The following is a 25,826-nucleotide window of genomic DNA, read 5'->3' on the forward strand; positions in this document are numbered from 1 at the left end:
TAAAATACAATTTAAAACTCATCTTACAAAATAATTGATTTTTTTTTTCAAGTTTTATGTTAAATTTAATATATAAAATGCTAATCCACCAAAATTTTCATAATTTTGTAAACTGAAAGGTTGATCAAACTTGCTATTAAGTTTGTAAAGTATGAAAATAGTTTAAACTTCAAAGATTGACAACAAGCAAAATATTGTCACGATTTTTTCATCACTAGACAAAGTTTTAATTACAACTTCATCTTAAGTAAAAAAAAATATTGTTTTTTTTTGAATACTGTGTAGCTTGATAAATGATTTCGATGTTTAAAAGTATGTAGAACTAGCAATTAAAAATGTATTATTATTTAGTTGCGTTCAAAATTTACTATTTCTATAGGCTAAGTAATAAAATTTGTTTAAATTTATACTTAGTAAACATTATGTTGAAGTTTGAGAGTTGTTTAAACAGTTTTGTTTTCTTAATAATGACATTTCTAAACTAACTAGTAAAGAACTATGTTTAAAATGGTGTATTAAAAATAAAATCTCGGCAGTTCTTATCTTTAAATTTATGTTTTTACTGAAGTTGAACTGCTTTATTTATAGTAAAATAACATGCAGAACTTAATATAATAACAGCTTAACGTATACAAAAACATAATTTCAAAAACATGAAAATAACCTCAACCTTAGTTTTTGGGCTGCTCTTAGTCTTCCGTAAGTTTAGCTTTGTAAATTAAATGTAAGCCTTTAGGTTTAGACTACAATTTCTGACAAATATTTTTTTACAGTTACACAGAACGCCTCAGTAAATGCAGTCGACAAAAGAAGTAAGCTTACAATTATTTCAATATATTTATTTTCCTTGTAAAATTTTTGTTTTTTTTTAAGTCGTTCAAAAATTCTATCATTAACTTATTTTAAATCAAACTAAAAGAAATCGTAAGGTTTAAGCTACGGAACTGTTTATGTCTATAAACAGTTAAAGCAAAGTAAAATACATTTTAGGTATTTAATTTGAATAAAACAAATTAATATTCTTTAGCTTTTGTTATAAATACTACTTTAACTATAACAGTAAACACAAGTTTAAAGAAACCTGGCCGTCCGAAAACACTGATTCCAATTCAGAATGGAAACTTACTGGTTTACTGGGATAAAGTTGATGGAGCTATCTCGTACAGTGTCCGTGCTTACAAGTTAGTTATGTTTTGGTACAGAATAAATAATAAAATTAAAGAACAACAAAGGCTGAAGTTTGTGAAAGTATAGATAAAGTGCAAATTTTTTTTAAACCAGTTCTTGATATGTTATAAATTTTTAATCAAAGCTAAAAACTGTGTATAAAAAGAAAGCAATTATTCTAACTTAGTTTAAATCAAGTTGAAGTACTCTTAATAGTATGTTTACAATTAATGTTATTGATAAAATTATGTGGATATTTTGTATAACAGTTTAAGACTACTAAACTGTATTATTTCTATCTTCTAATACTTCATTATTTGTTTTAAACTAACTATTATACCTTAAAGTTTCCACAAAACTTAATAAAACAAGGCATAATTTTTAATTTGCACTAAAATATTTTCGGTCTACCAACTTAGCCACAATTACATGATAATAATTGAGTATATTTATCCTGAACTGTTTATGGTTTTTGTAATCCGTCTTTGTTCTTCTGTCTATTGTTTACTAAGATTGATTGGAATCAAATGGTTATCATCTGATACAAGGTATTCCTTGTAATTTAGATTACATTGAAGTTTACAACCATAAACAACAATAATTGTTGAAGTAGATAAATTGTTACAATTGTTTGAATTCAAGTGGCATCATTGTTCTAAAAACGGATAGTAGTATTCGACGAATTTTAAGAAAATTGTGTAAAAGGTTATATTAAAACGTATCATTGTGTCTTTTTATACCTTTTTTAAAGTAGAGTAAAATACCATTGAAATACTGTGTTTTAAAGCTATTTTTATTTATGAAATACAAAATTTATATATTATGTAAATACTATTCTGACATAAATAAATACTTCCTTGTAAAGTTTAATAAAGTAAAAAAATCAGTACAACTTAAAATATTTGTATAACTATAAACACAACAAAACTTGTTCTTTTGTTCAAAAAATTAAGACACACAAGTTTGTATAACTAAAAGTAGAGAAATGAAAGTTAATTAATATAATTATTTTTAGTCCATCGATAAAACATAGAACAAATAAATTTTATCGTAATTACAATGTCTTAAAAATAAGATACAAGACTTTTTAGAAAGCATTTAAAAGTACTTTTTAACAACTAACTTACAACTTTTAACATTCTAAAAATTAATTTTCTAAATTTCTGAAGACAGTACAAAAAGACATCTATAGTTTTTATCTAAGGCATTAACAAATAACTTTGTAACAACTATCAGTAAAAATTTGGTATTTTCAAACATCTTTTTTTAATTTACTTAATGTGCATAACATAAGCATATTGTGTATGTGTAAAGTTTATAACAAAGCACGGTCAATGTTTTTTTTAACTTTAAAAAACTAAAGTTAAACGAATAATACTACACAACGACCCGGGCAAAGACGCAAATTGCCAAATTCAGCTAAATAATTTCTTTTATTGTATTTTGTTGCAAAACTGTGATTTTTAAATCATTATAAAGTATTATATTATGAGTTGTCCTGGACATGACTTTAAACCGTGTCCTGGTGTATGACTCGATAACCGAAAGATTTTTTCGTACACCAGGTCCTGGACCAAATACTTGAGCGCTTTTTTTTTCGTTTAATAAACGTTGATATTAATTAGTTTGAAAACTAGTTACGTTTACAACAAAAAAAGTAAAAAAATAGCCTAAAAAACAGTTTTTCACGATTTTTTTTCTCTGCAGCCTTGGTCGAGACATGCTGCACAAGCTGCACGACTTCGTCACCGACACCCACTTCAACCTGACCAGCTTGGAGGTCGGGGAGGGATACAAGGTGACCGTGTCCGCCATATACCAAGACCAGGAGGGAGACTTCGAGGAAAGCGGGTCCAGCGAGGCCCTGTACGTCAGCAACAGTGAGTTGGAGTTTATAACATGTGTATCAAATATGTCAATTATAAAGAGTTTCGTGTTACATGTAACGTGTTTAGAGTTTTGTGTAATTGTACTTTGATTGAGTCTTTTTAAATGAATCTTAGGTGCGAATAATTTTAAGTGATAAATTTTTCAATTTGTCTTATCAAAGTATGTCGTATTCCTAACGTAAACATACAAACGTAATGCATTTGACTAGCAGGGTATGCCATAATATTTTACTTTATTGTTTAAGATAATTTTATGCAGTTTTAATAATGACCAATTGAGTTTAAAATTGCAACATTAATTATCTGCTATGAATAGTTTTACCTTGAGTATTAACTAAGCGTAAGTACAACATAAGAACCAATTATGACGTCACAAAAACTCAATTTTTAAAAATCATTATGACGTCACAACACTTTAACAGCCGAGGTGTGCAAGGGAGGCCAGCAGTTCGAGGGGTGCCTGGCCCACTGCACGCCGACGTGCAGGGACCCGAACCCGATGTGCGACAGGAGGTGCGTTAGAGGGTGCCAGTGCCCCATGTCCAAACCTTTCTGGAACGGCAAGGAGTGCCTGCCCAGCTACATGTGTCAAGTCACCACTGGTGAGATATATTTGTTGTACATTCATTTTAAAATCATTATTATTAGCAGTTGTTGTATTTTTTTGTTTTTACTATATTACTAATTTACTGGTAAAGTCTGTTTTAAGTTAAAGTGTATCATCATTTAATACCCGTGCTAATGTAATTGCAATTTTTTTTAAACAGTTCATATGCAATAGGCTTAAATATGTTCAGATTGGTAATTTGTTTTTATATAAATAAACTAAACTTAAGATAAATTTCAAGTTTTAACTTGTATACAACAGCACACGTAAACAAACCGAAGAACTTACAAGTGTTTGCTGATGACGACACAAATAATGTTGTGTTGACGTGGGACAGTATTGACGGTGTCAGCGAATTCTTTGTGAAAGTGAGTTGAGGATGATTGTGTACTCTGTTATAGTAACAAATTAGTGCGAAACCTACAATTATAAATACTCAATATACGTCTAAATTACGTTTTAGTAAGTAGTAGTATGGCATGTTTGTTTCTAACATGCATATGATTAATAAGGGTTTTGTTTTAACGTTATAAACCTACAGAATAGAATTTAAGCAGATTTTTTCAGTGACACTTTATGAATTTTAATCTATTTATTTCAGGTTGTAAGAATGTTCGAGAACGGTAGTGAAAAGACCAACGTGGAGGTTGTGGTCCAGTCCAACATGGCCCTGTTGACCACTCTGGTGAGGGGCGGTAGGTACAGGTTCGAGGTTTCGGTGGTGACCGCCAGCGGCAGTGAAGAGAGCTTCGACGGGAGGAGTCTGAAGCCTCCGCAGAAAGTTTTCGCCACGAGCATTTACAAGAACGGGTTCCAAGCTTACTGGATCGCAGATTCGATGGCCATTGTGAGTTATGAACATTTACTAAACACTTAAAATACTTACTTTTTTAGCTTTACGAAGTTTAATGTTTCTAATTATCAAGTTAAGTTGAACTCGTAAATGTAGCTTATCTATCATGTACCAAATGTGATATACTTTCATTTACTAGTTTAATGTATTTTTAAGATAGGAGAAGAATTAAAACTTTGTAAAGAGATTATTTTCTTTGAATTGTTTTTCAATTTCCTGAAAATAAGTTTATAATAAGTAAATAAAGTACAACTAAAACATACTTTAAAAATTGTTATTAAGTTAACTACAAGGAAATAATTTATCAAGTTTATTTTAAAAATACATTTAGTTTAGAATCTATCCTTCCTATTTATTAACACTAAACTCTCTTCAAACAGAGATACAAGGTGCGGTTGATGGCAGATGACAAAAAGACGGTTTTGTACCAGGACAGCAACGTGGCGTCTCCCTCGGTCATCTTCAAGGACCTCTCCCCATCAACCCAGTACTTCATCCAGGTCGCGTCGGCCCCGCTGCACCAGGAGTTCGGCGCCTTCTCCTCATTGGTTCCCGTCACCACGGCGAGGCAAACCGACCAATCAGACAAAAGTATTTGATTTGATTATGTTTATACAAATAGTAAAACTAGAAAATAAACGTTCTACTTAAAGCATTGTCCAACTAATTTATTTACGTAGCAGAACTAACTTTTTTTTAATAAAAATTTTCAATAAGTTTATTAATCCATGAAAGGTATTTTGCTTGTAGATAGAACACTAGATATATATTTAGATAGAAGTTGGAAAAATAGGTTTTAAATGATTTTTAAAAACTATCCAAGCATTTTAAAAGAGTTGTTTTATTACAGCCCTGATTTGTTCAATAAAATGTTATTGAATGTGCATTTGTGTTTTTTTTTCATTATCTCGCTCAATTCATACTTTATTACATTCATAATCAAGTATTTAAATTTCAATTTATTTATAACAGCAGGAATAGATGCAAGCTCGAGTGTAGAGTTGAACTTCAAGGAAAAGGAAACAACACCTGCTCCAACAACAACAGAAGTTACCACTCCAGTAACAACCATACAACCCAAAACTGAAAAGGAAATGACTGTGTTAGTATACGCTATATATTAAAATATAAAACTGTTAATAGGAAAAATCAGTGTTCAAACTACCATATAAAATTAAAATAAGTAATTTTTAGATGTCTTAAAAATGTTTTAAGACTTTATTTTTTAGTTTTGTTACTAAAATATCGTGTATGTTATGAGTATTATTAACATTTTACTAAATGATAAGTTTACTTCAAATTTAATGTAAGAATTATAGCCGTAATTTTTTTTTTTTTTTGACCATGTTATTTTAAACTTATACTCAAAAAAAAACTATGGTACTTACATTAAAAAAAACAGTCCAGTTAAACTTTTTGAAAAAGTTTACACGCATACTAAAATTAAAGTGCTTGCTTTGAAAAAAATGTTTAAAATTTATTATCTTTAGTTAATTGTTCATATTACAACAGTTGTGAAATGCTGGTTTCATTCGCCTTATCAGAGAACAGAGTAGATGACATTCCTGAATGCGACAGCGAAGGTTATTTTGTCACCACCAAGTGTGTCGACAACAGCTGTCACTGCGTCGACAAAATTACCGGGTCAAAAGTGCCTTTCAGCGACTTTGGCGCCAAAAAGGAAGATTTCCCAATCGACTGCGAAAATTGTGAGTTTAAGATAAAAAACACTTACATGTTTTATTGTTTTCATTACTTCTAAAAAAAAAGTTGTTTAAATTTATGCGACAGACTCTAATTAAGTTTTTTTGTGTTTTTTTCTACTTTTTATTAAGTACTTGAAATGTGTTTATAAAAATTTAGCATAAACAACAATATAAACAAACATTTAAAAACCACCATAACTCATTTTAAAATACTTAACTTGGCTAAACAGTATAACAGACTATTAAAATATTATAAAACATCCTCATAGAAGTTTTAATTTTGTAAACTAACAAGTTGAATTATTTGCCGTAAAATAGTTTAAAAACTTGTAGCAAAAGTGTTTGTTTTTTTATTCATTATCGAATAAAAACTTAAAGTCTTTGATTTTTTACAGTAAAACTTATTTATTTAAAATGCTTTACGCAAGGCACTTGTATCAATCATTTTGTGATAATTTTTGCGTTTTGAAGATTAAAGTTAGTTTCGTGAAACCATTTTAATTATCTTACTATCACTGCAGTTTAATTACTGCAATTAGTTGTAATTTCATCTGCACGATTTTATGACGATGTAACTTGATCACTAAATTGTGATAAAGTTTTACTTCAAATCGAACTAACTTAGTTTATATAACAATAAACAAAATTTATATTTTATTGCACTTTAATAAAACAAACCAAACAAAAAAATATACAATAAACTATGTAAAAAAAAAAAGATTTTTAAAAGCGTACAAAACAAAACAACTTTTTAAAAAACAGTTATAATTTTTATTCGGTCGTATAAAACCACAATACTAAATTCTAATCAAATTCAACTTTTCAGTCGGAAAATCGGAAACGAAAGTGCTGACCCTGAAGTCCATAAACTCCCGCCCCACCTCTATGTCCCTGCTGTGGACCGCGTCCCCCGCAACTGCCGGGTACATCGTCCAAGTGTACGATGGGGGCCGGTTGGCCTTCGTGGACAGTCTGGTCGATAAGAAGTACACGAACGTGAAGGATTTGACCGCTTCGACCACCTACAAAATAATGGGTTGGTTTCTATATTGTAAAAATAATAAGTTTTTCCAATTGAGTCTGCATTACTTTAGTATTAAGAGCAAAAAAGTTTTTTTTTTTTGTAAACAATTTACTTTTGTGAAATACATGATAATATATCATTGTTTATCATTACTAAGCTTAAAATGTAAACAGTTTTGTTTGTTAGAAAATTGGTAAAATTTAGTCAGGTAAAGTAAACTAACTTTAAAATTTTAACACTATTATTACCAAAGTTTCAAACATATTTAAAAAAAAAAAAAAAGCTTTGAATTTTTAATCGTTTTTTTTTTCCGAGCAAAAATTCTAAAAAACTTCCTACTTAAGTGATATATCAATTGAAAAGAGCTTGCTTTCAAAAAACTTTTATACTCAGTGCAACTTAATTTTAAACGTCTACAGATGTGCTAACCTGTTTTGAAGTTTTAATATATAACATTTTACTATAGAAACTGTATAAAAACTAAAAAAGTTGTTATGTTTCAAAAAATGTTTCTTTATGCTTTTATATTTTTATTTGTGCACATATTTAAGCAAAATCTTTAAACAAAATACTGCAAAACTCAAAATAAACTTATTTTCAATTAATTTTGCACATAACTGTAACATTAATGGTAAACGTTCACAGCTCATTAACTGCTGACAAGACGATTAAGTTTGAGCTCATCACAGACTGATATTAAATAACGGATTAGAAAGTTTACCATACAAACTTAAAACGATTTAACTTTTCCACTATGATGAATGATTTAATTTAAACGATTTAATTTATTATTATGACAATACTTGAATTGTAAAAAAGATATTTGAAAAAAAAAACTTCAACTTTTGTTTTTTTGAGATATCAGAAACAAAACTTTAAAAGATATTTCAATGATATCTTAAATAAAAAAAAAAACTATAAACAAAAATCAAGTTTAGCTAAAAATCAAAGTCAAAGTCAGGTGTTACAATAAGTATTTTAATCAGGTTTTGTGAAATAACTGCAAAAGCATTTGTACTTGCTGATTTTTAGCACTCCAGCTATGATAATTTTATAAATTAATTAATAAACTTGATTTCAATAACAATGGCAAAACAATTTTTTTTTTTTTTACAGTAAAAAGCAAACTTTATATTTACTTACAGTACACCCAGTTGACTTCAGTGGAAAAGTCGGATCAGGTCAAACTTTAGTTGCAGAAACGAAACAAGCAGTTGCCTTGAGCAACTTGTTTGTGGAAGACAAAAGAATCAAAAGGTATATTTAAATAAAATTTGATAACATTTTTCAAGTAAAATTTTCACTCGAACTGTAAAAATATAAGGCAACTCGGTAAAAAACAAAATAATTTATGTCTAAGTTAGAACAGAAATTTTTTTTTTGATTTTTTTAAGCAAGTAGCTATAAAACTAAAAGAATTCTTTAAACTTTCAACAGATCAGAAGCATCACTGAGTTGGAAAGCCGATGACGAAATAAAAAAATTCACAGTCGTCATAAACGATTGCGATAACAACAAGATGAACGAAACGGAAGTAGAAGAAACCAAAATTGTCCTGAAAAAATTAAACCCGTTGTTGTGTTATGAAGTACATGTCAGGTTGGTGTTGTTTTGATTGTGGTATAATAGATAAGGGATTAAAATAGAAAAATGAGTCATGTGTGAAAGAAGTACAATGGTTTCTTTTTTAACTTAAGTAAAGATTTTAGTTTTGAGATGATAAGAGTATTTTGTTAAGGGCTTATGTCAGTTTAGTTTGATGTTATTTTAACTTTTATTAAAGTTTTTGTCAAAAAAAAAAGGTATAGATAAAAAAGAAAGTACCATGCTTTAAACAAAAATTTTCTACCGCAAAAACAAACGGATTACTTATTAAATATCTTTACAGGTTTCGAATTCTTTTAATGCTTATACAAAACTTTTAAATAAAACTGTTAAGTCAATTTTCTGTTATACGTTGAATATATTACATTGTTCTGTTATCATTTAATTACTTGCATAGCTGTTCGAATAAAAAAGCTTTATAACTTTTTTTTAAAATGAAATTCATTGTTTTATTACCTATTTTAGATGCATAACAAATATTTACGTGTTCATGTAAAAAAAATCTTTTGTTTCAGATTGAAAACAGTTTCTTTTAAAAAAATCTTGAATACAATAAAAATACCTACACTAACTTATACGACAACAATAGAATTTATCAGTCTTCAGATCACGTCCGGACACTAACACCCTAATTTTTGTTAAGATATTTTCTACCGTAAAACACTAGAAAGGTTTTTTTTTAATGTTTGTACATCTTGAAAAAAACAAAATTACCTCTATCATTTATACAAAAACAATTAATATTTTTTTACAGATCCAGTCCTGGCACCAACACGCTGGTGACCCGCCTCTCGCCATCCTGCTCGTCGGACCACCCCGTGGACTTCATCTTCGCGTTCGACCAGGCCAAGCAGAACCTGCCCGAGAAGAGGTTCTTCCACACGAGGAGAATGGTCCGGGAGATGGTGCGGAAGCAGAGGGGCAACAGCACCGCCAGGGTCGCCGCCATGTCGTTCGCCAAGCACGGGAAAACCGCGTTCCACTTCGACAAGTTGGTTGCATTTTGAATATCTACATCAGGGTTTCCAAAAGTGGGCCAAGAGCGACAAAGGGGGAAGAGGGGGCCATGAGCAGTAAAAGAGCCACAGGGGGGCCATGATGCCATAGTTTGAAACTTACACTAGATATTCTCAAGTTGCAGATGAACAGCAAAAAAAAAAAAAAAAGGTCTTTGGTTTTTTTTATCGTAGTTTATGAGTAATCTTGTTGAAGGGGGCCATTGCTTTTTCAACTTTTTTAAAGGGGGCCATTTGCAAAAAAGTTTGGGAAACCCTGATCTATATACTAAGTAAAATTTTTGGTTCAATAATATGAATTTTGCTAATTTTTTTTTTGTGACTTTAACTGCTTTGTTGAATTATTTACAATAGTTTTCATTTTAATTTTCGTGGTTTTTTTACTTTAGTGTGAATAGTTTTACTTGATTTTTAAAAATACAGCTGTTGCACTAGAGCTTTTGATATAACTATCTCATATAAAAGAGATGGTAAAGTTATTGCTTTATTTAATTTCTTTGTTCAAATCCCTTTTTATTTAAAGATTTAGTTGCTTTCATTTATATATATATATACTTTTTTTATTGGTATTTATCATGACACAGATACACGACGCCACTGCAGCAGTTCTACGGGATCGGAAACATCACGTACTTGGGTTCCAACTACGGGGATTCCCGCCTGAAGTTCGCCATGGACTACATCAGGATCATGTACTTCAGCACGACCAGGATTTTCAAGGGGTACACGGTGAGGAAGGAGGCGATACCGGTGGTCGTGCTCTTCTTCGGAGGTGGGTGTGAGGAGTTTTGTTAAAAATGCTAAAACAATTTTAAACTGTGAAATAGTTTTCAAATTACTCAAAGAGTACTTAAAGTTAAGACCTTCCAATGTTTTTGAAACGGATATAGCTTTAGAGTATAAGGCGCTTTCGTGACGTCATTAAGACACTAAGTTAGAAACTCACTTTGATGCGCTTTTATTTCGCTTAACAACAAATAACTGCTTGTATAACTTCAACAAAAGCGTTTAAAATTAAGTTAGTAAACTGTATAAATTTTTGTTGACAATAATAGGCAGTGGCTGAAATAGTTTTTGCACGTCAAAACTAAGTCATTTGAAAACTAAAGTCATCTAAGGTTGAATTAAGTGAAAAGTAGTCAATCGACAATTTCTATATAAATAAAAAAGTAACCTTGATTTTAATGCAAAATACCTTATGCAATAACTATTATAAACACGATACTGTTTGGTCTTTGGAGCTGTGAAAGTTTTACACTAAAAGTATTTCAGACTTAGCATTGACTAGAAAAATAAATAAGAAAACAATGATATACATTTAAAACTGTAATTCTTTAGTAACATTTACATAATCATTTGAGCACAATGAATAAAACTCTTAGATTTTAAATGTGGCGCTAAAAGTATTATTGTTTGGTTGCTTTTTTGATGTTTAATTAAAAGACAATAACAGAATATTTCATCAGAGATATTAGTTTTCGACCATAAAACAAGTTTTAAAATAGAAATTACATTATCAATTAGATATTTTTTTACGAATACATATGTTCATGTTTCTCACTTTAGTTTTGTTAAGCTTACCTTAAGGGTATCTTGATTGTATTTACACTAAAATGTTTATATTTACAAGCATTTGTAGTAAGTTGGTGAGCGTAATAAACATTCTTCTAGGTATCAATAGTTGTAAAACAAATTTGTTTAATATTAAACTACCTCTTACCTCGTTTTATCAAATCACTGACTCATACGAAACATGCCAATTCCGAAATACTAAAAATCATGTCATAGCAATTATGCTTGTAACTGAAGTCGCAATTATATTCCAAGTACAAAGTTACTGACGGCAGATATATTCCAACCGTACATGCTGGCAGCAATTAAAACGCGAAAATGCGGTCGGTTCTCACTACTCGTAGCCTGGAGGAAAATGTAGCAGATATTTTGAAACTAAAATACCTGCCGAGGCGGTTATGCTTCGTTCGGAGAAAAATCACAATTGATGTTTAACACACATTTGCACAAAGTTGTTTTCCAAAACAATGTTTTAGATTTTTATTTGGTCTGATAAGTTGACTTTTGCGTACTAAAGTTTACTTTTAAGTATTTCAGGCGTGACAAATAAAGTTATGACAATTTTGCTATGTGCTGTACAAAAATATAACTTAGTTCGTAGAATTTTAGGGATTTGAAATACTTATTATTACTCAAAATTAGTTCGTGGTACTCTATTTTAAGCCGGATCAGCATTGAATCCGCTTTTTTAGACACTTATCACATGCAATTAAGTTATCTAGTTCTGAGTACTTCACCAAGACGTCTTTACATGCTCAATTATTTACTTATGACAGACGTCTTTACAACTATGTGATTGGTACGATTAAAACCAACTTAAAATTATATATGCTATTATAAAACTCATTAAATCACGCAAAGAAAAAACGTGTACAACATATTAGAACACTCAAGCTAAAGTACTTGATTTCTGTTATTTAATATAGCACTGAAAAACTTGCAACTGAATATTATGTAATATCGTGCGATGATTTACAATATGTTACTTCATTGAACTTTGTTCGTGATACACGTACATTGGTGAACCAGATGACTAAAATGCCGAACTTCCTTCATTATGAGTGTCAGGTTTTCTCAGAATTTCAAATACTCTAAGTAGCTTATAGGTGATTTACTGCTATGTGTTTTTTATGTTAACTTGACTGATATTGTGGTAAACTGGTGGCAAACTGGTGTAGGTTTTGTTGTCTTTAGGAAGTACATAAAATACTTTTGTCTAGTTGAGAGATTTTTTGTAAAAACTATAAACAGTTTATTTTAATCTTTGGTTGTGATTAAATGAAAAATATATATTATACGCAAATTCACTAACACACTTTTTTATATTTTGAATTTAAGTATTAGAAATGATTTGAAGTACATAAAAAAAATTACAAATTTTCTTATGCTTTGTAGTTATAAACACAACAAAAAAATTAAAATAAAACACACACTTTAAAACAAAGCGCAAATACAAAACATTTAAAAACTTTAAGTACAAAACTGGATAACCATTCAAGTTTATCTAGGTGATTAGTTAGGTGAGTATTAACCTCTTATATCCCTACAAAATCATTAATTAACATCCATAACAGCTTTTTAAATTTTTCTTTTAAGCTTTAAAGACTTAATAAGTGAAACAATGTAAGCAAGCATTTTATTAAACATATGAATTTTTTTTCTCAGGCAACCCTGCCAACAACAGGGACTTCGAGGTGCGCGCGAAGATGCTGCGGGCCAAGGGTGTGATCATCGTGGGAGTGGGGAATTCCCTGAACAAGCACATCATGGACAAGGTGTCTTCGGATGCCAGGTTGAGCTTCAGCGCGGACAACAGGGAAGAGTTCAATGAGGCCAGGGATGAGATCATGAAGTTAACTTGCCTGTCCTGAACTCCTGGAAGTTTTATCTGAACTTTTATCTGCGTCATCGTCAAAATAGAAAGACTCTGTTGTTTGATAGCTTTGGGTTTTAAAACGCGGCCTTTTTTACGAATTTAAACAATTTAAGGATTTTTAATGACTTATTTTTATTTCAAATACTTAGTTTATTGTTTTTTATCACAGTGTTACGAAGTTAAAACTATGTCAAAGGTAAATATTAATTCTAAAATTTTTTTAATATTATTATTTTTTTTTTTTATCAAATTTGTACAAAAAAAGCTAAAAGAAACTTTGTTGAGTGATAGCTTTGAGATTTTCACGTTTTTTATTTGCTAATTACTAAACTATTTAATTATTGGTAAAGCTATTTTGTTTTTTATTTAAGTTTTATATTTATTTGTTTTAGTTTTTTAAACCTTTTTATGTACCGTAGAATAGTTCCTTTGGAATAAAATTATTAAAAAAAACGTTATTTTCAAACAAGATGTCATAAAAACTGCCATTAAACTATGAATTCTACTTAAAATAATAATTTTGTTTATAAGACTACAATAAATTGGTAAACTGTTTATCTTAAAATAGTTTGGTATAACTTAAACTACTTTTGTGTTAAGAAATCTGTTTTATCGTTATGCTATATAAATAAAAACGAAAATGATTAGATTCTTTTTATTTTAAAAAACTTAAACACTTAAAAGAAAGTAATTGTAACAAAAATAATGAAATAGCTCTTTTTATAATGTATACTGCATTAATTAATTTTTTTTTACGATGAGTGTTAAGTTAAGTTTAAAAAAATGGTTTTGTCTGCGTAACAAACTATTTGTTCAACTTAGACGTTGGAATATTTTTATAGTTCGTATGACAAAAAATTAATATATATCATTAGCTCTAAAAAGTAAAAACATTATATTGAAAGTTTTTCGAAGTTATAGACTGCAAATTTCGGTGCAGATAACCAACCAAGTACTTATGTAAAGACAAAAAATAAAGATAGTATCAAATATAAACTAAAAGAACAAACAATAAAATATTCATCAGTACAAAACACACAAACTAGAAAAATACTTAAAAAGTTTTACTACTAAAATATTTACGATGTAAAAAGTTAAACTTGCTAGAACAATAAGTTATATTAAATTTTTATTTACGTTTTTTTGGTGACTAGTTTTGTTATATTTTACTAATCTGACATATTCTAGATAGTAAAATAGTTTTTTTTTTAAGTTATTTTAACCAATGTTTACTAGTATACAACTCAAAAGTTTGTTAAAACTTATTAAAAATACTCTTCCATATTTGAACTTAAAAAACAAGAATGAACGTTAAAACAGTCACTAAAATGATATGTAGTACTACTTACTTATTCGAAAATCAAGACAACTTTCGTTACAAAAAGCTCACAGAACTTATATAACTCTCTTAACTCTCTTAATTTTATATAACTCTATATAATTCATAAGTTATTAGAATACATCTACAAAGTTTTTAAGTAGTTAAACAATTAAAACAAAACTTTAGATTTTTTATAAGTCGTTAGTAAATAAAAATAATACACTAAAAGCTTTCCCAAACAACAACTACACATCAAGTCGCTCACTAAAATCCCTTCTTCCGAAAACCCGCGAAAATTTCCCATCCAATCACATTGAAGCGTTCACGTGCCATATGTGCTGCGGGTAGTGCTGGGTGTGCGCAAGTATGCCCTCTGGCGTCAGGTACCTGTTCGTCATCGGGTCCATGATCAAGTTTGCGTCCACTCTCTGGTCCTGTTTGGTTTGTGTTAGTAAATAGTAAATTTTGTTATTATGTTTATTACTATTCGGTAGAGATAGTAAAAGTAGTTTGAATAAAGTACGCTAAATAATAAAGTTAGATGAATTTATGTACAATAAAGTTTAGATGTATTTTTACTTTCAATCTATATTTCTTACCGCTAGGTAGAGCTAGTAAAGCTAAGTTTTTAAAATGTACGCTAAACTGTAGTTTTAAAAATCGTCTAGTTGTAAATATTACATATTTTTGTTATAAACTTAATAAAATGAACTGTATTTACATACAAAACATACTTTATGATTTGTTAATAACTTTATGAGTATTAAACATTGAAAATTACATTCAATTTATGTTTTTTTATGATCGTAAAAGATTTATAATGAAAGTACTCAAATATTTGTTATTGTATTTTTTAATTCTTTGTTCTTAGGTTGGCTTTATGTAAGACTTCAGTCAAACATAAAAATGAAAGTTTAATATTTGACGTTTTTTTTTACAACTGCGGTTCCATTTTACATTCCAACTTTTTTTTACGAGTATTGTACTTTGAAGTTAACAAAATTTGTTTGACGTAGATTTTGTTATCCTTAAACCTTGAACACTTGTACTTAAACTATACGTTATATATATATATAAATTTAAAACTATAATCAGGTTTTAGAAGTTTACATGTTTGCAAATAGTAGTTAAATTTTTTTAAAGTGTAGTTAATTAACAACCATATTTTCTAATACAAAGTACAAAAAATAAAAACATAAAATTTGTTAAAAAATTAGTTATAAGTACCCATAAAACTCTTTATTAATTAACTTTAATTTTACTTTTTTTATTTTTTTTTATTAGTTTTAATTAACAACCTCATTGTCTTTGCTTTCCCTCTGCTTCAACTTCTTGTCCTTCACCCTCCTGTTCTGAAACCAGATCTTCACCTGCCTGTCTGTGAGCTTGTTGTCCTTTGCTATTTGCTCACGTTTGGATCTGGTAAGATATTAATTAGTAAAATTATTGTTTAAAGTTTGCAGGTACAATATAAATTGTAGAAAGAGGCAACAGTAAAAAACACAATAACAGTAGGAAAAAAACGGGATTTGGATATCAATACTTAGATATAATTGTAAAACTTAAGTTACTATAAATATTGTAAACTAGTACATTTATTTTTAGTTACTGTATAAAACAAAATAAAAAAAATAATTATTAGGATTACTTGCTTTGTTTTAGTACATCTTAATTCTATTTTTTTTTTGAAAAACTGTTTAAACATTGTTGACTTGATAGTTTTATGGTTTAGGCATATAAATACTAAATACTTGTTAATTTAGGAATTTTCTCAACTTTGTGATGAAAGTTTTAACTTTGTATTCGCAAAAGTGACAAAAATATAATTTGCTTGGTATGTTAGGAATATTATTTTTTTAACTTTAATCTCTTGATGAAGTTATTAGCTCTATTTTCACTTTCAAATATTGTTTTAATTAAATATATCTAAGTTTGGTAAGTCAGTTATTTAAAAATATAATTTATTCACCTTGTTATAAAATTATTAGCTCTGTATTCGCTTTCTAGTGATTGCAACTGTTGCTTGGTGTAAGGTTGCCTCTTCTTTCTTGGGTGGTGGTTTCTACTGTTAGAAGTCCCTCCGTTCATATGGTGGTTGTTTGTTGCTGTTTTAAGTGTTTTTAGAGTTATTCTGTGGTGTTTTCTATTATATATGTAGTAAAATAACCAGTTCAATTTAGACTTGTATGGGTATAAAATGAGTAAATATTATTGATGAATAATAAACATGCAGAAACTTTAAGAAATTGTCTAAGTTTTTTATTATAGACATTTTATTTATTACATACATATCACTAACTCGAACACACCAATAAAAGACAAAAAGTGTTATTAATTTTTTAAATATTGTAACAAAATTAAAACGGTTTTTAAATGTCGAAATTCGTTACACAAAGGCTTCTCAAGCAAACATTCTAGCAAATCGGTGCAGAACAAAAACTCAGCTAAATTTTAAAATGGAAGCTAGGGTCGCTTAAAAAGTATAGCCGATGATACTACCGATGAAAATTAGATTTTTGCTACAGGTGGTTTCAAGTTTATAATACTTTTAAAGCTAATGACTGTATTATTAATATTTTTTTTTACTTTTCATTGATACATTTTTTTCTATAAATAAAAACATCGACCTTGTTGCTTTCAAGATTTGAATTTGATAATTTACAAAATTACTAAAATTATACTAAGAAAAGAAAATTAAAACTAAAGAACTAAATGAACTCATTACAACTAAGTTCAAATCATGTTTATTGTTTGTTTGATAATAAATAACTTATCATATAATAAGTTTATAACCACTAACCACTTATAGATTAAACTAAGTTAAACCTGAGGTAATATCTCGTAAACTTGGTAATTTAATACCAGTCACACTTATCGGGATTTAAAAAAGTTATAAAAACAAGACAAGCAAATAAAGTTAACTATCAAAAAACAAAACAAAACATCATTCAACACAGTCATTAAAAACTACTACAGTTTTAAGGGTTTTTTACGTAAAATTTTGTAGCTCGAATATCTCCATACTGCCGGCTGAAATTTAAATACAGCATTTTATATTGCTTATAAAATATTTTATAACATATATTAAACTTGAATTTGCTAAATAGTAAAAATAGCACATGTGCAGTTAATTTAACTGCATTTTTTTGCTATAAAATATTAAATACATGCAAATATTATTTGTTCATGCTAGGTTGCTTACGCGAGTTCTATTTTTACAGTTTTCTAAATAATAAAAAACGTTTTAAAGCATAGATAGCTACTCTATAATTATTTTGGCTGAATAAAAAACAATAAGTGATATTTTTGTAATTAGTAGTTTAACTTATTTATTATATTCTAAAATATTCAAAACATCACTACTAAATGGTCTATATTATAATTTTTGTTTTTGTAAATAAATTTAAGCACAAAGTTTTTAAAAAACTAAGTTTGTAAAAGGAATTTTGCCCAGGCGTAAGAGTTCTATAAATAAACATAAAACGTAAGTTTTAGGGGAGTCGAAAATATTTTTAAAGCTGTTCTTACTGCTCAAGTTTTTTAAAACGAATTTTTGGTTTTCACTTCTGAAAAGCAATAACTTATAAAACCAAATTCTAACAAAATATTCAAAAAAAGTTTTTGACTCATTGGTTTTAATAAATTGTTTACCTTTTAAAATCAGCAAAGGATAAAAATCCGTTTAAAAAAAGTTTCATTTTGTATGTTCAGCACATATTTTTGCGCTGAAACAGAAACGCCGTTGCCATGATACTCCATTTAAAACAAACAGCAGTAAAAATCGCGCGCACAGCCAATAAGCTTTTGATTTGCACAAACAGTGTTTTGCGAGCTTGTAAAATACCTGACACCTGCAAAGGACTTAATTGTTCGGATGTAGCTGAATTCGGCGAGTTTCACTTTTTTACGACCACGCTGCTACTCGTATTAATGCCGTGGGTAAACATGGCTTTTTGTACGCAAACTTTTTGTGCGTAGCCCGCAAACTTACCGTGACCTCACTGCGACAATGGCAGTAAAATGGTGGGTTTATCCGTGGCCCGTTTGATAAGACCGCTGCGTGTATGAAGTCTAATATGGTGGAAGTTATGAATTTTAACGGTAGGTAGTTTTGGTGTGTTTAATTTATGTAGCGTTTACGTCTTATGAAATTCTTCGATTAGTTAATTTTTTGTATAGTTTTTGGTAGTAAACTTATGACGAAAATAATGTAAAAAAAAATTAGTGAAATTTCAAAATTAAATAAATTATGTTATAAACTTGTCAAAAAAATGAAAGATTCATATTTCTTAAACTTTTCTAATGAAAATAATCTAATATCAAAGTTGAAGAGCTTAAAAAATGTCTAGAACTGTGAACTAAACACTATTTTAGTACAAAAATACTTTTTTAAATATTTTGAAGTTTTAATTAAAACAGCTTTTAAAACTTATACTTTTAAACAGTGCTAGTTTTTTATGTACCTACTGTATAGTTTCTATCAAAACTTGTACTTTTACTAGTTTTTTTACAAAAAGTTTACTTTTATAATTCTAAACTTTGTAAGAATTAAGTCAAATAAAATGAATACTTAGATAGATTTGAAACTAAGTTATAAGTTTAAGCAAATGCAAATTTATCATTATAGGCTTAAATTTTTTTAAGATTACTTAGTTTTAAAACTAAAAGTTTATGTCTAAAATATTTCCTATATAGATTTATTTTTGTTTTAACTACAACAAAGTATGACTAAAAAAAATTTTAACTCCATTCTACTACCTCATAAAGTAAATTTATTTCAAAATATTTTCTTCCAGTTTAAAATTTTGTTTTAAAGCTCTTTTTTTTTCATTTTTCTAAAGTTTAAGATAAACATAAGATTTTAATTAGCTATGTGATGATAGATGTAAGAAAAATAATATTGGCTCAATGAAAGTTTATATTTACATTTAAGTTAAGATTGTAAGAACGAAGTTGTTTTGTTTTTTTGATTGTGCTTAAAACATTTAATTTTTACAAACGTTATTACTCTTAAGCAGTTTTTAAAATAAATAATAACATAGGTTTTTGATTACTTTTCATATAAATTTTGTTACTTGTTTTAAAACCATACATAACTTATGTTGTAATAGATAAGAGTTTTTCTATTACGAGTGAAGTAAATGATTTATTTTAACTTATAAAGTACTATAAGCTAGATTTAACACTTTGAATTAAAATTAAAAAGTCTTACAAACCTACTGTAAACTATTTACATATAATGCTGTTTGTGATGTTTAGTTTTCTTCTTTTTTAGTTTGTTTGAAACAACTGTTTTAAATTTTGTAACGTTTTTATTGCTTTTAATGCTATAAAAGCTAACCTTTAAAACAAAACAAAAATTAAATTTCTTCTGGTTATTTAACTGTGTTATATTTTGTTTTGATAAAGTTATGTTTTGTGTTTGAAAGTTTGCTTATTAAGAATAATTATGAACCTACAAGTTTTATGAGACGCCAATGTTTACAACCTTAGCCAGGTAGTAAAATTCGCTAATGTCATTATTTTCTATACTTAGAAATAATAAGTTTTACAACTGTGATTATCAACTTTTTGTCAAGTTATTGAATATGGCCGAGTTAAAACTTCTACAAACATCATTTTTAATCTTAACTTTTGTTATTGTAATAGTAGGTTTTTGAAAAAATTATTTTAACAAAAATATTTTTGGTGTAAACACATATGTTTACAATACTTAAATTTTAATTAAATGATTAGTAAGTCTTAAAGATGCGTAGTAAAATCGTAAAGTGCATAAACTTTAAAGGAACTTATAACCTACAAGAAATGATTTCGGTTGCAAAGAAAATAATAAATCTTAAACAAGAAACCACTTTTTTAAACATGTAAGCACAGATTAAATATTTTCCTAAACATATTACGACTTTAAAACAAAACTTTAAGTATGCTGTATCATACAACAAAATACATTTTACTGCATAGTCGTTATTTACCAAAGTTGTAAATAAAAACTAAGTTTGTAGTAAATGACTTAATTTTATAAAGTAAAAAACTCAGTTCAAAACTGTTTCGAACATTGATATTATATTGGTTATTATAAATTATAAAAACATTCACTGTGTATAAAGTTTCAACAAATTTCTCTGTTTTTCGCCATTAGTGTTTTATTTAACTAAAACTTTTTTTATTCAAAAATAAAACACCATAAGTTTGTACATAAAACTTCGCGGTTTTAAAATAGTTTAATCTTTGTCACATTTATACCCTAAAAAGTTTGCAGTAAGCTCTAAATCAGTATTAATACCATTTAAAAAATTAAAAAAAAATTGAATTGGGATTGAGAAGGATTATTATTATATTTAGAAATAAAATTTTACAGATTTCAAATCATAACTTAAATTACATTTTATTTATAACTTTTATCAGGTTAAGGCCATTAAACTCCGTAAAAAAAAATTATTATTCTAGAATATAATTAAATAAATTGCTCCAAAAACTACGCCTACAGCATTACTTAGCAGAAAATTAAAATAAACTTAACAAAAACATATCTTTACAAAAGTTTAACAAACCTTCAATTTTGGGGTCAATAGAAATCATCAGCGGTGAGAAGGCGTTTGAAGGTATTTCCACGTGAGGCGCTGCAGAGTAGTGACCACCGTAGTGATGGGCGTTGTGGGGCGACTGGAGCAGGTTGTTGACGTCGAACGCGTTGCCGTGGGGATATGACGTCATGGCGGGGGGTTGGGGGTGGTACGCCGCTGGGTAGCTCGTGTAAATGTGGGGGTTCTGGGGAATGTGGAGGTGGGGGGCGGTTTGGGGGAGGAGATTTTGCTGCGGGGCCTGGGGCGGCTGGTACCACGGGGCAAAGTTGTTGCCATGGAGATGGCTTTCGGGGCTGTCCCGGATTTGCGGGTCGTTTTCGGCGTGTTGTTGTTGCGATTTGGGGGAAATTTGTAGAGATTCGTCGGTTACGTTTATCATTTTTATAGTTATTGTAAGCTGTAATTTTTGAAGTTTTAGATAAAAAAGTTAAGTAACATTTGGATTATTATACTTCAACTATTTCTGCATTTATAAATTCTAATGTGAACATTTTTACAAAAATTAGAGATGCTTTAATTGTACATTTGCATTAATTGTCTTTTTATATAAAACTATCAAATAAATTATTTTACGTATGTGTTCCGACTAATTTTAAGTTACTTAAAAACTTAAGAGCTTGCATGAAAAACAATTGGTTGCGATATTCAAGCATGTAAAACGTTTTTAAAACTTTAAGTTATACAATTATGACTCAACTTAAAGTTTATTAAAGTACGGGTCATACTTTGATAACATAAAAAGAAGATGTACAACAAGCATACAATTTGTTTTAGTTATACACTGAATGATATTAAGTTAAACAATATAGAAACCAATATAACGGTTTAGTAACAACTTGTATAATGTTTTGTTGAAAACAATTTACAATGTCCGAACTGTGTTTTCTGATATGTTTTTCAGCTTACTTTGTTAACTATCTTAAACCACAAAACATAACTCTTTTCTTATAAAAAAACTTGCAAAGGACAATAAAACATAATTTTATTGCATGAATGCAAAGAAAACTGTCTTGCAGCAGAATTGATCAAACGAAAACAAAAGATGCATTAATCAAAACAACTTTATATGAAACTCCTTTGAATAAAATGCTGAACAAAAAAAAACTTTCAACTTGCATAGATAAATCAAAACGGGTTAATTAAAAATGTTTTGACGCCATTAATACATAAAAACTTTGCAAGTTTAGACTGTTGCAGTAATAAAATAAAACACTTAAGAAATCAATTAATCTACTTCTCGAGTTTTAAAATATTCAATTACGTTGCAAAATTTAAATTTATTCATATCTCTGCTAAATTAAAATAAAATTCACACACTTTTAAAAACTTCGTATGTATGCATAGTACATTTTACAAAACTTAAACGAAATAGAATTCCAAGTAAATTTTTTAAACAATTTACAGTTATACTTTTGTATAAAATGAAAGTATATAAATTGTGTTTTATCTTTTATAAAAAACAATCATAATAACTTTGTTATGTTTTAACCAATTAAAAACATTCATTATTCAATTTTTTTTTGGTTTTTTTACATATACTTTGTTTCAGAACTAATTAAAAACTGATATACACTTTGATTTAACAGTTCTTATCAATTTTCTAGAAACATTTTAACGTTATCGTTTGGTAAGTTTAGTAACCCAATAAATTTCTAACTGTTGTACCTAAAACTTGGGTATAATACTAATATTAATTCATAACTATATATTGTATGTGCATTACATCCCAGGTTTTATAAGTAACAACAAAAGTATTAACTACATATATAACATAATATAACCGAAAGGTTCTTCGTGCACTAGGTCTAAGAACCAAGTATTTTGAACGTCTTTTTTTGTTTTTAAAGTTGTTCTAGATTACAAAGAATAGAAAGATTAGAAATATTGTTCTATAATACATGTTTAAAGTTATGGCGAATTACAAACGCTTTCTTTATTTAATTATACATTTTTAAGTATGGTTTCAAAAAATTAAAGCTATTTTATATTTCTGTACAGCAACTACCAATTGTTAAAGTAGTTAAAAACTTGTAATGAGCTTTTTTTTTAACACTATCTTACTCAAATAAAACCTAAGAAAGTTTAAATCATTTTAGCAGTGGTAAAAAAAAAAAAGATATAAAACTGTTACATACTCCCTTTAATGTATTTAGAATTTTATTTGTCCTTTAATAGTTTATATTTTGGAATACACAGTGCTTAAAAATCGTGAGTTTAAATTCTAATGAAAATTTTGAACAATTTTTGTACAGAAAAAAAAATTGTGTAAGTCTTTTAAATGAAAACTTTTAATTATTACTTACTAGTATCTCAATGAAATTTAAGTATTATGGTTAGAAAACTAGGTAATACTTTTATCCTTAAACTATTGCTTTAAGACATTTCTATGTAAGATAAAAAAAAAAAGTAAACTATTAAAGACTATACACCTACTTTACTTCGCTTTTTAAATGTTTTGTAGCTAATAAGCTATAGAAAGCTAAAAAAATATAAATAATCAGTGTTTTTTTTATTCTTAAAAAATAAAAGGTTTTAGAGCAAGCAGAGTTAAAATAATGGCTACAATTTTTTTATTTATTTAATACATAAACGCTTACATTTTAATACTAAACTATTATTCGCAATAAGTACAAGTTATCAATAAATATATAAACTATTATATCCTATTTCTTATGTTATTATATTTCATTACAGTAAAAAAAACATTTAAACTTTTTACTTTCAATTTAACTAGAAATAAATAAATATTATATCCATATAATCTGTACTTGCTTCTAATTTTTAAAGTTTTCTTTAAATTTAATGTGATAAACAAATATAAAAGAACTTTTTACTTTATTAACTCGAACTATCTTTTAAAACACTTTATCTACGAAAGTTTTTAAGACATTAAGAAAAGCTTATATAGACTTTCCAGCATATTAAAAACTGTAAACAACGTTGTTAACTTACTTTGATACACTTATAAACGAAGATAATTACGCAGTATTTCTTTTCAACTTAAGAAAACTCTAACAAACTATTCAAATTTAATTTTCATTTATAAATACAAAACTATGTTTTTTAAAACGTTGCTAACTTATTTTACTAAACACAAACACAAAAACTTGACTCTTATACAACTTATAAGACTTATTTTCTCTTGATCTTCTTAAAACGCATTTTTAAGCCATCAATTTACTAAAACGAAACAACGAAGTGTGATTCCATTAAGTAAGCTCAATGCAATAAAATGATAACAGCAGTTACTTTAAACTGCATTTTAAAAAAGCTACCAATTTCTACTTTGTCATACAAAATACTAAACTGTCTACAACACAGAGCCAACATTGTTTCAGTACAACAGTGATCCACGTACTGAATACTAAAAGGTGAGAAACAAAAGTTTTATGGCCTCGACTTTTCGACGTGTTTTTTATGGGAAGTTGTAAAATGTTGACAATGGAAATCACTTTCACTTTTGCGACAATTTCAATTTTGTCTCTAACTGGTTTTTTACACAAATTTTTTTCTGATTTTCTTCAAAATTTAAAAATTATAACGTCTAATTTTAACATTATTTTCATTTTTAAGAATACATTTAAGCTGTAAATTATAAGTTTACAAAAAGTATTTATAAGTGTGTTTCTGACATTTTTTATACTTTTTTGAACCCAAAATATTTTACTTTTTGAACCGTTGTTAGAATCTTTGACAAATTTAATGAACATTATATATAGAATGTATGTGATGCTAATGCTTAATATGTTATTCATGCGTTTTATGTTTTTTCTCAAATTTTAATGTTTATTATAAATATTTTTTTAACCTCAACTTACCAAAATTTGTGTATTATTTTCATAGTGTGTTTTAAAAACAACTTAGTTCTTTAACGTGTATTATGTTAGTATTTATGAAACCCTTGAAAATTTGTCTAATAAACGAATAAAACTTTTAACAAATTTAATTTAAAACAACAAACTAGAACGTACTTAGATTGGAATTTAATTTACAAGGAACAAAATCGTAAAATACTACGGTTGTAACTATAAAATAAAACATAAAGCCATGTTATATAAAATTAGAAGGGTTATAAAAGTTTATATGTTGTATTTAGATCTAGCTTGTAAATTTTGTTTACATTAAAATGATGATCTGTGAAACTCAACTTGTTAAATCAGGTTTTAAAATTATTAAGCTTACTATTACTTTCAAAACTTTACTTAAAACTTGTTTTTTTTTATTTGAAACAGCTTTAAAATTAAGATTGTGAAAGTAACTTTAAGATTGAATTTATTTATGTTTTTAATGCGCAAGTTTTATATAAAACGATTTTTAACAAACACCAAACCAAAACACTTACAGAAAGTCTATTGAAATAAATTATAGACCATAATACTAAGTAAATCATACATTTATAAAGTCAAGTGTCGAAAAATTGAAGGTAAAAGTTTGGTTTAATTAAATTAAATTGCATCTATACTGTCTACCCAAAAATAAATTTTAGTAAGATAAAACTAGATCTTCGTTTCTAAATGCATTATTAAAAAAGCAACCAATTTTCGCTTAATCATTCCGCTAAACTAATTGCATTCAACACAACAAAAAATTCGAGTTGAAGTTTGCA

General features: G+C 27.9%; 1 protein-coding gene across 1 annotated transcript; it reads left to right on the top strand.

The window, feature by feature from the left end:
- The first annotated feature begins 606 nt into the window (after window positions 1-606).
- Window positions 607-13,939, top strand: LOC145834315 (uncharacterized). Its single transcript, XM_082941714.1, has 16 exons — window positions 607-699; window positions 774-812; window positions 1,061-1,181; window positions 2,875-3,047; window positions 3,479-3,658; window positions 3,925-4,031; window positions 4,265-4,510; window positions 4,897-5,107; window positions 5,489-5,618; window positions 6,029-6,225; window positions 7,049-7,258; window positions 8,392-8,503; window positions 8,684-8,845; window positions 9,606-9,842; window positions 10,452-10,639; window positions 13,105-13,939. The coding sequence occupies exons 1-16, from the start codon at window positions 654-656 to the stop codon at window positions 13,308-13,310; spliced, it is 2,565 nt and encodes an 854-aa protein (XP_082797840.1). The 5' UTR covers window positions 607-653; the 3' UTR covers window positions 13,311-13,939.
- The last annotated feature ends 11,887 nt before the right edge of the window (window positions 13,940-25,826 follow it).

Source organism: Thalia democratica, chromosome 4 (genome assembly GCF_965202585.1).
Source record: "Thalia democratica chromosome 4, ktThaDemo2.hap1.1, whole genome shotgun sequence".
Lineage (NCBI taxonomy): Eukaryota > Metazoa > Chordata > Thaliacea > Salpida > Salpidae > Thalia > Thalia democratica.

Coding starts and splice junctions, on each gene's coding strand:
- LOC145834315 (XM_082941714.1), top strand. CDS start 654: ATGAAAATAACCTCAACCTTAGTTTTTGGGCTGCTCTTAGTCTTCC. Junction 4,511..4,896: donor TCGCAGATTCGATGGCCATT/GTGAGTTATGAA, acceptor CTCTTCAAACAG/AGATACAAGGTGCGGTTGAT. Junction 6,226..7,048: donor CCCAATCGACTGCGAAAATT/GTGAGTTTAAGA, acceptor TCAACTTTTCAG/TCGGAAAATCGGAAACGAAA.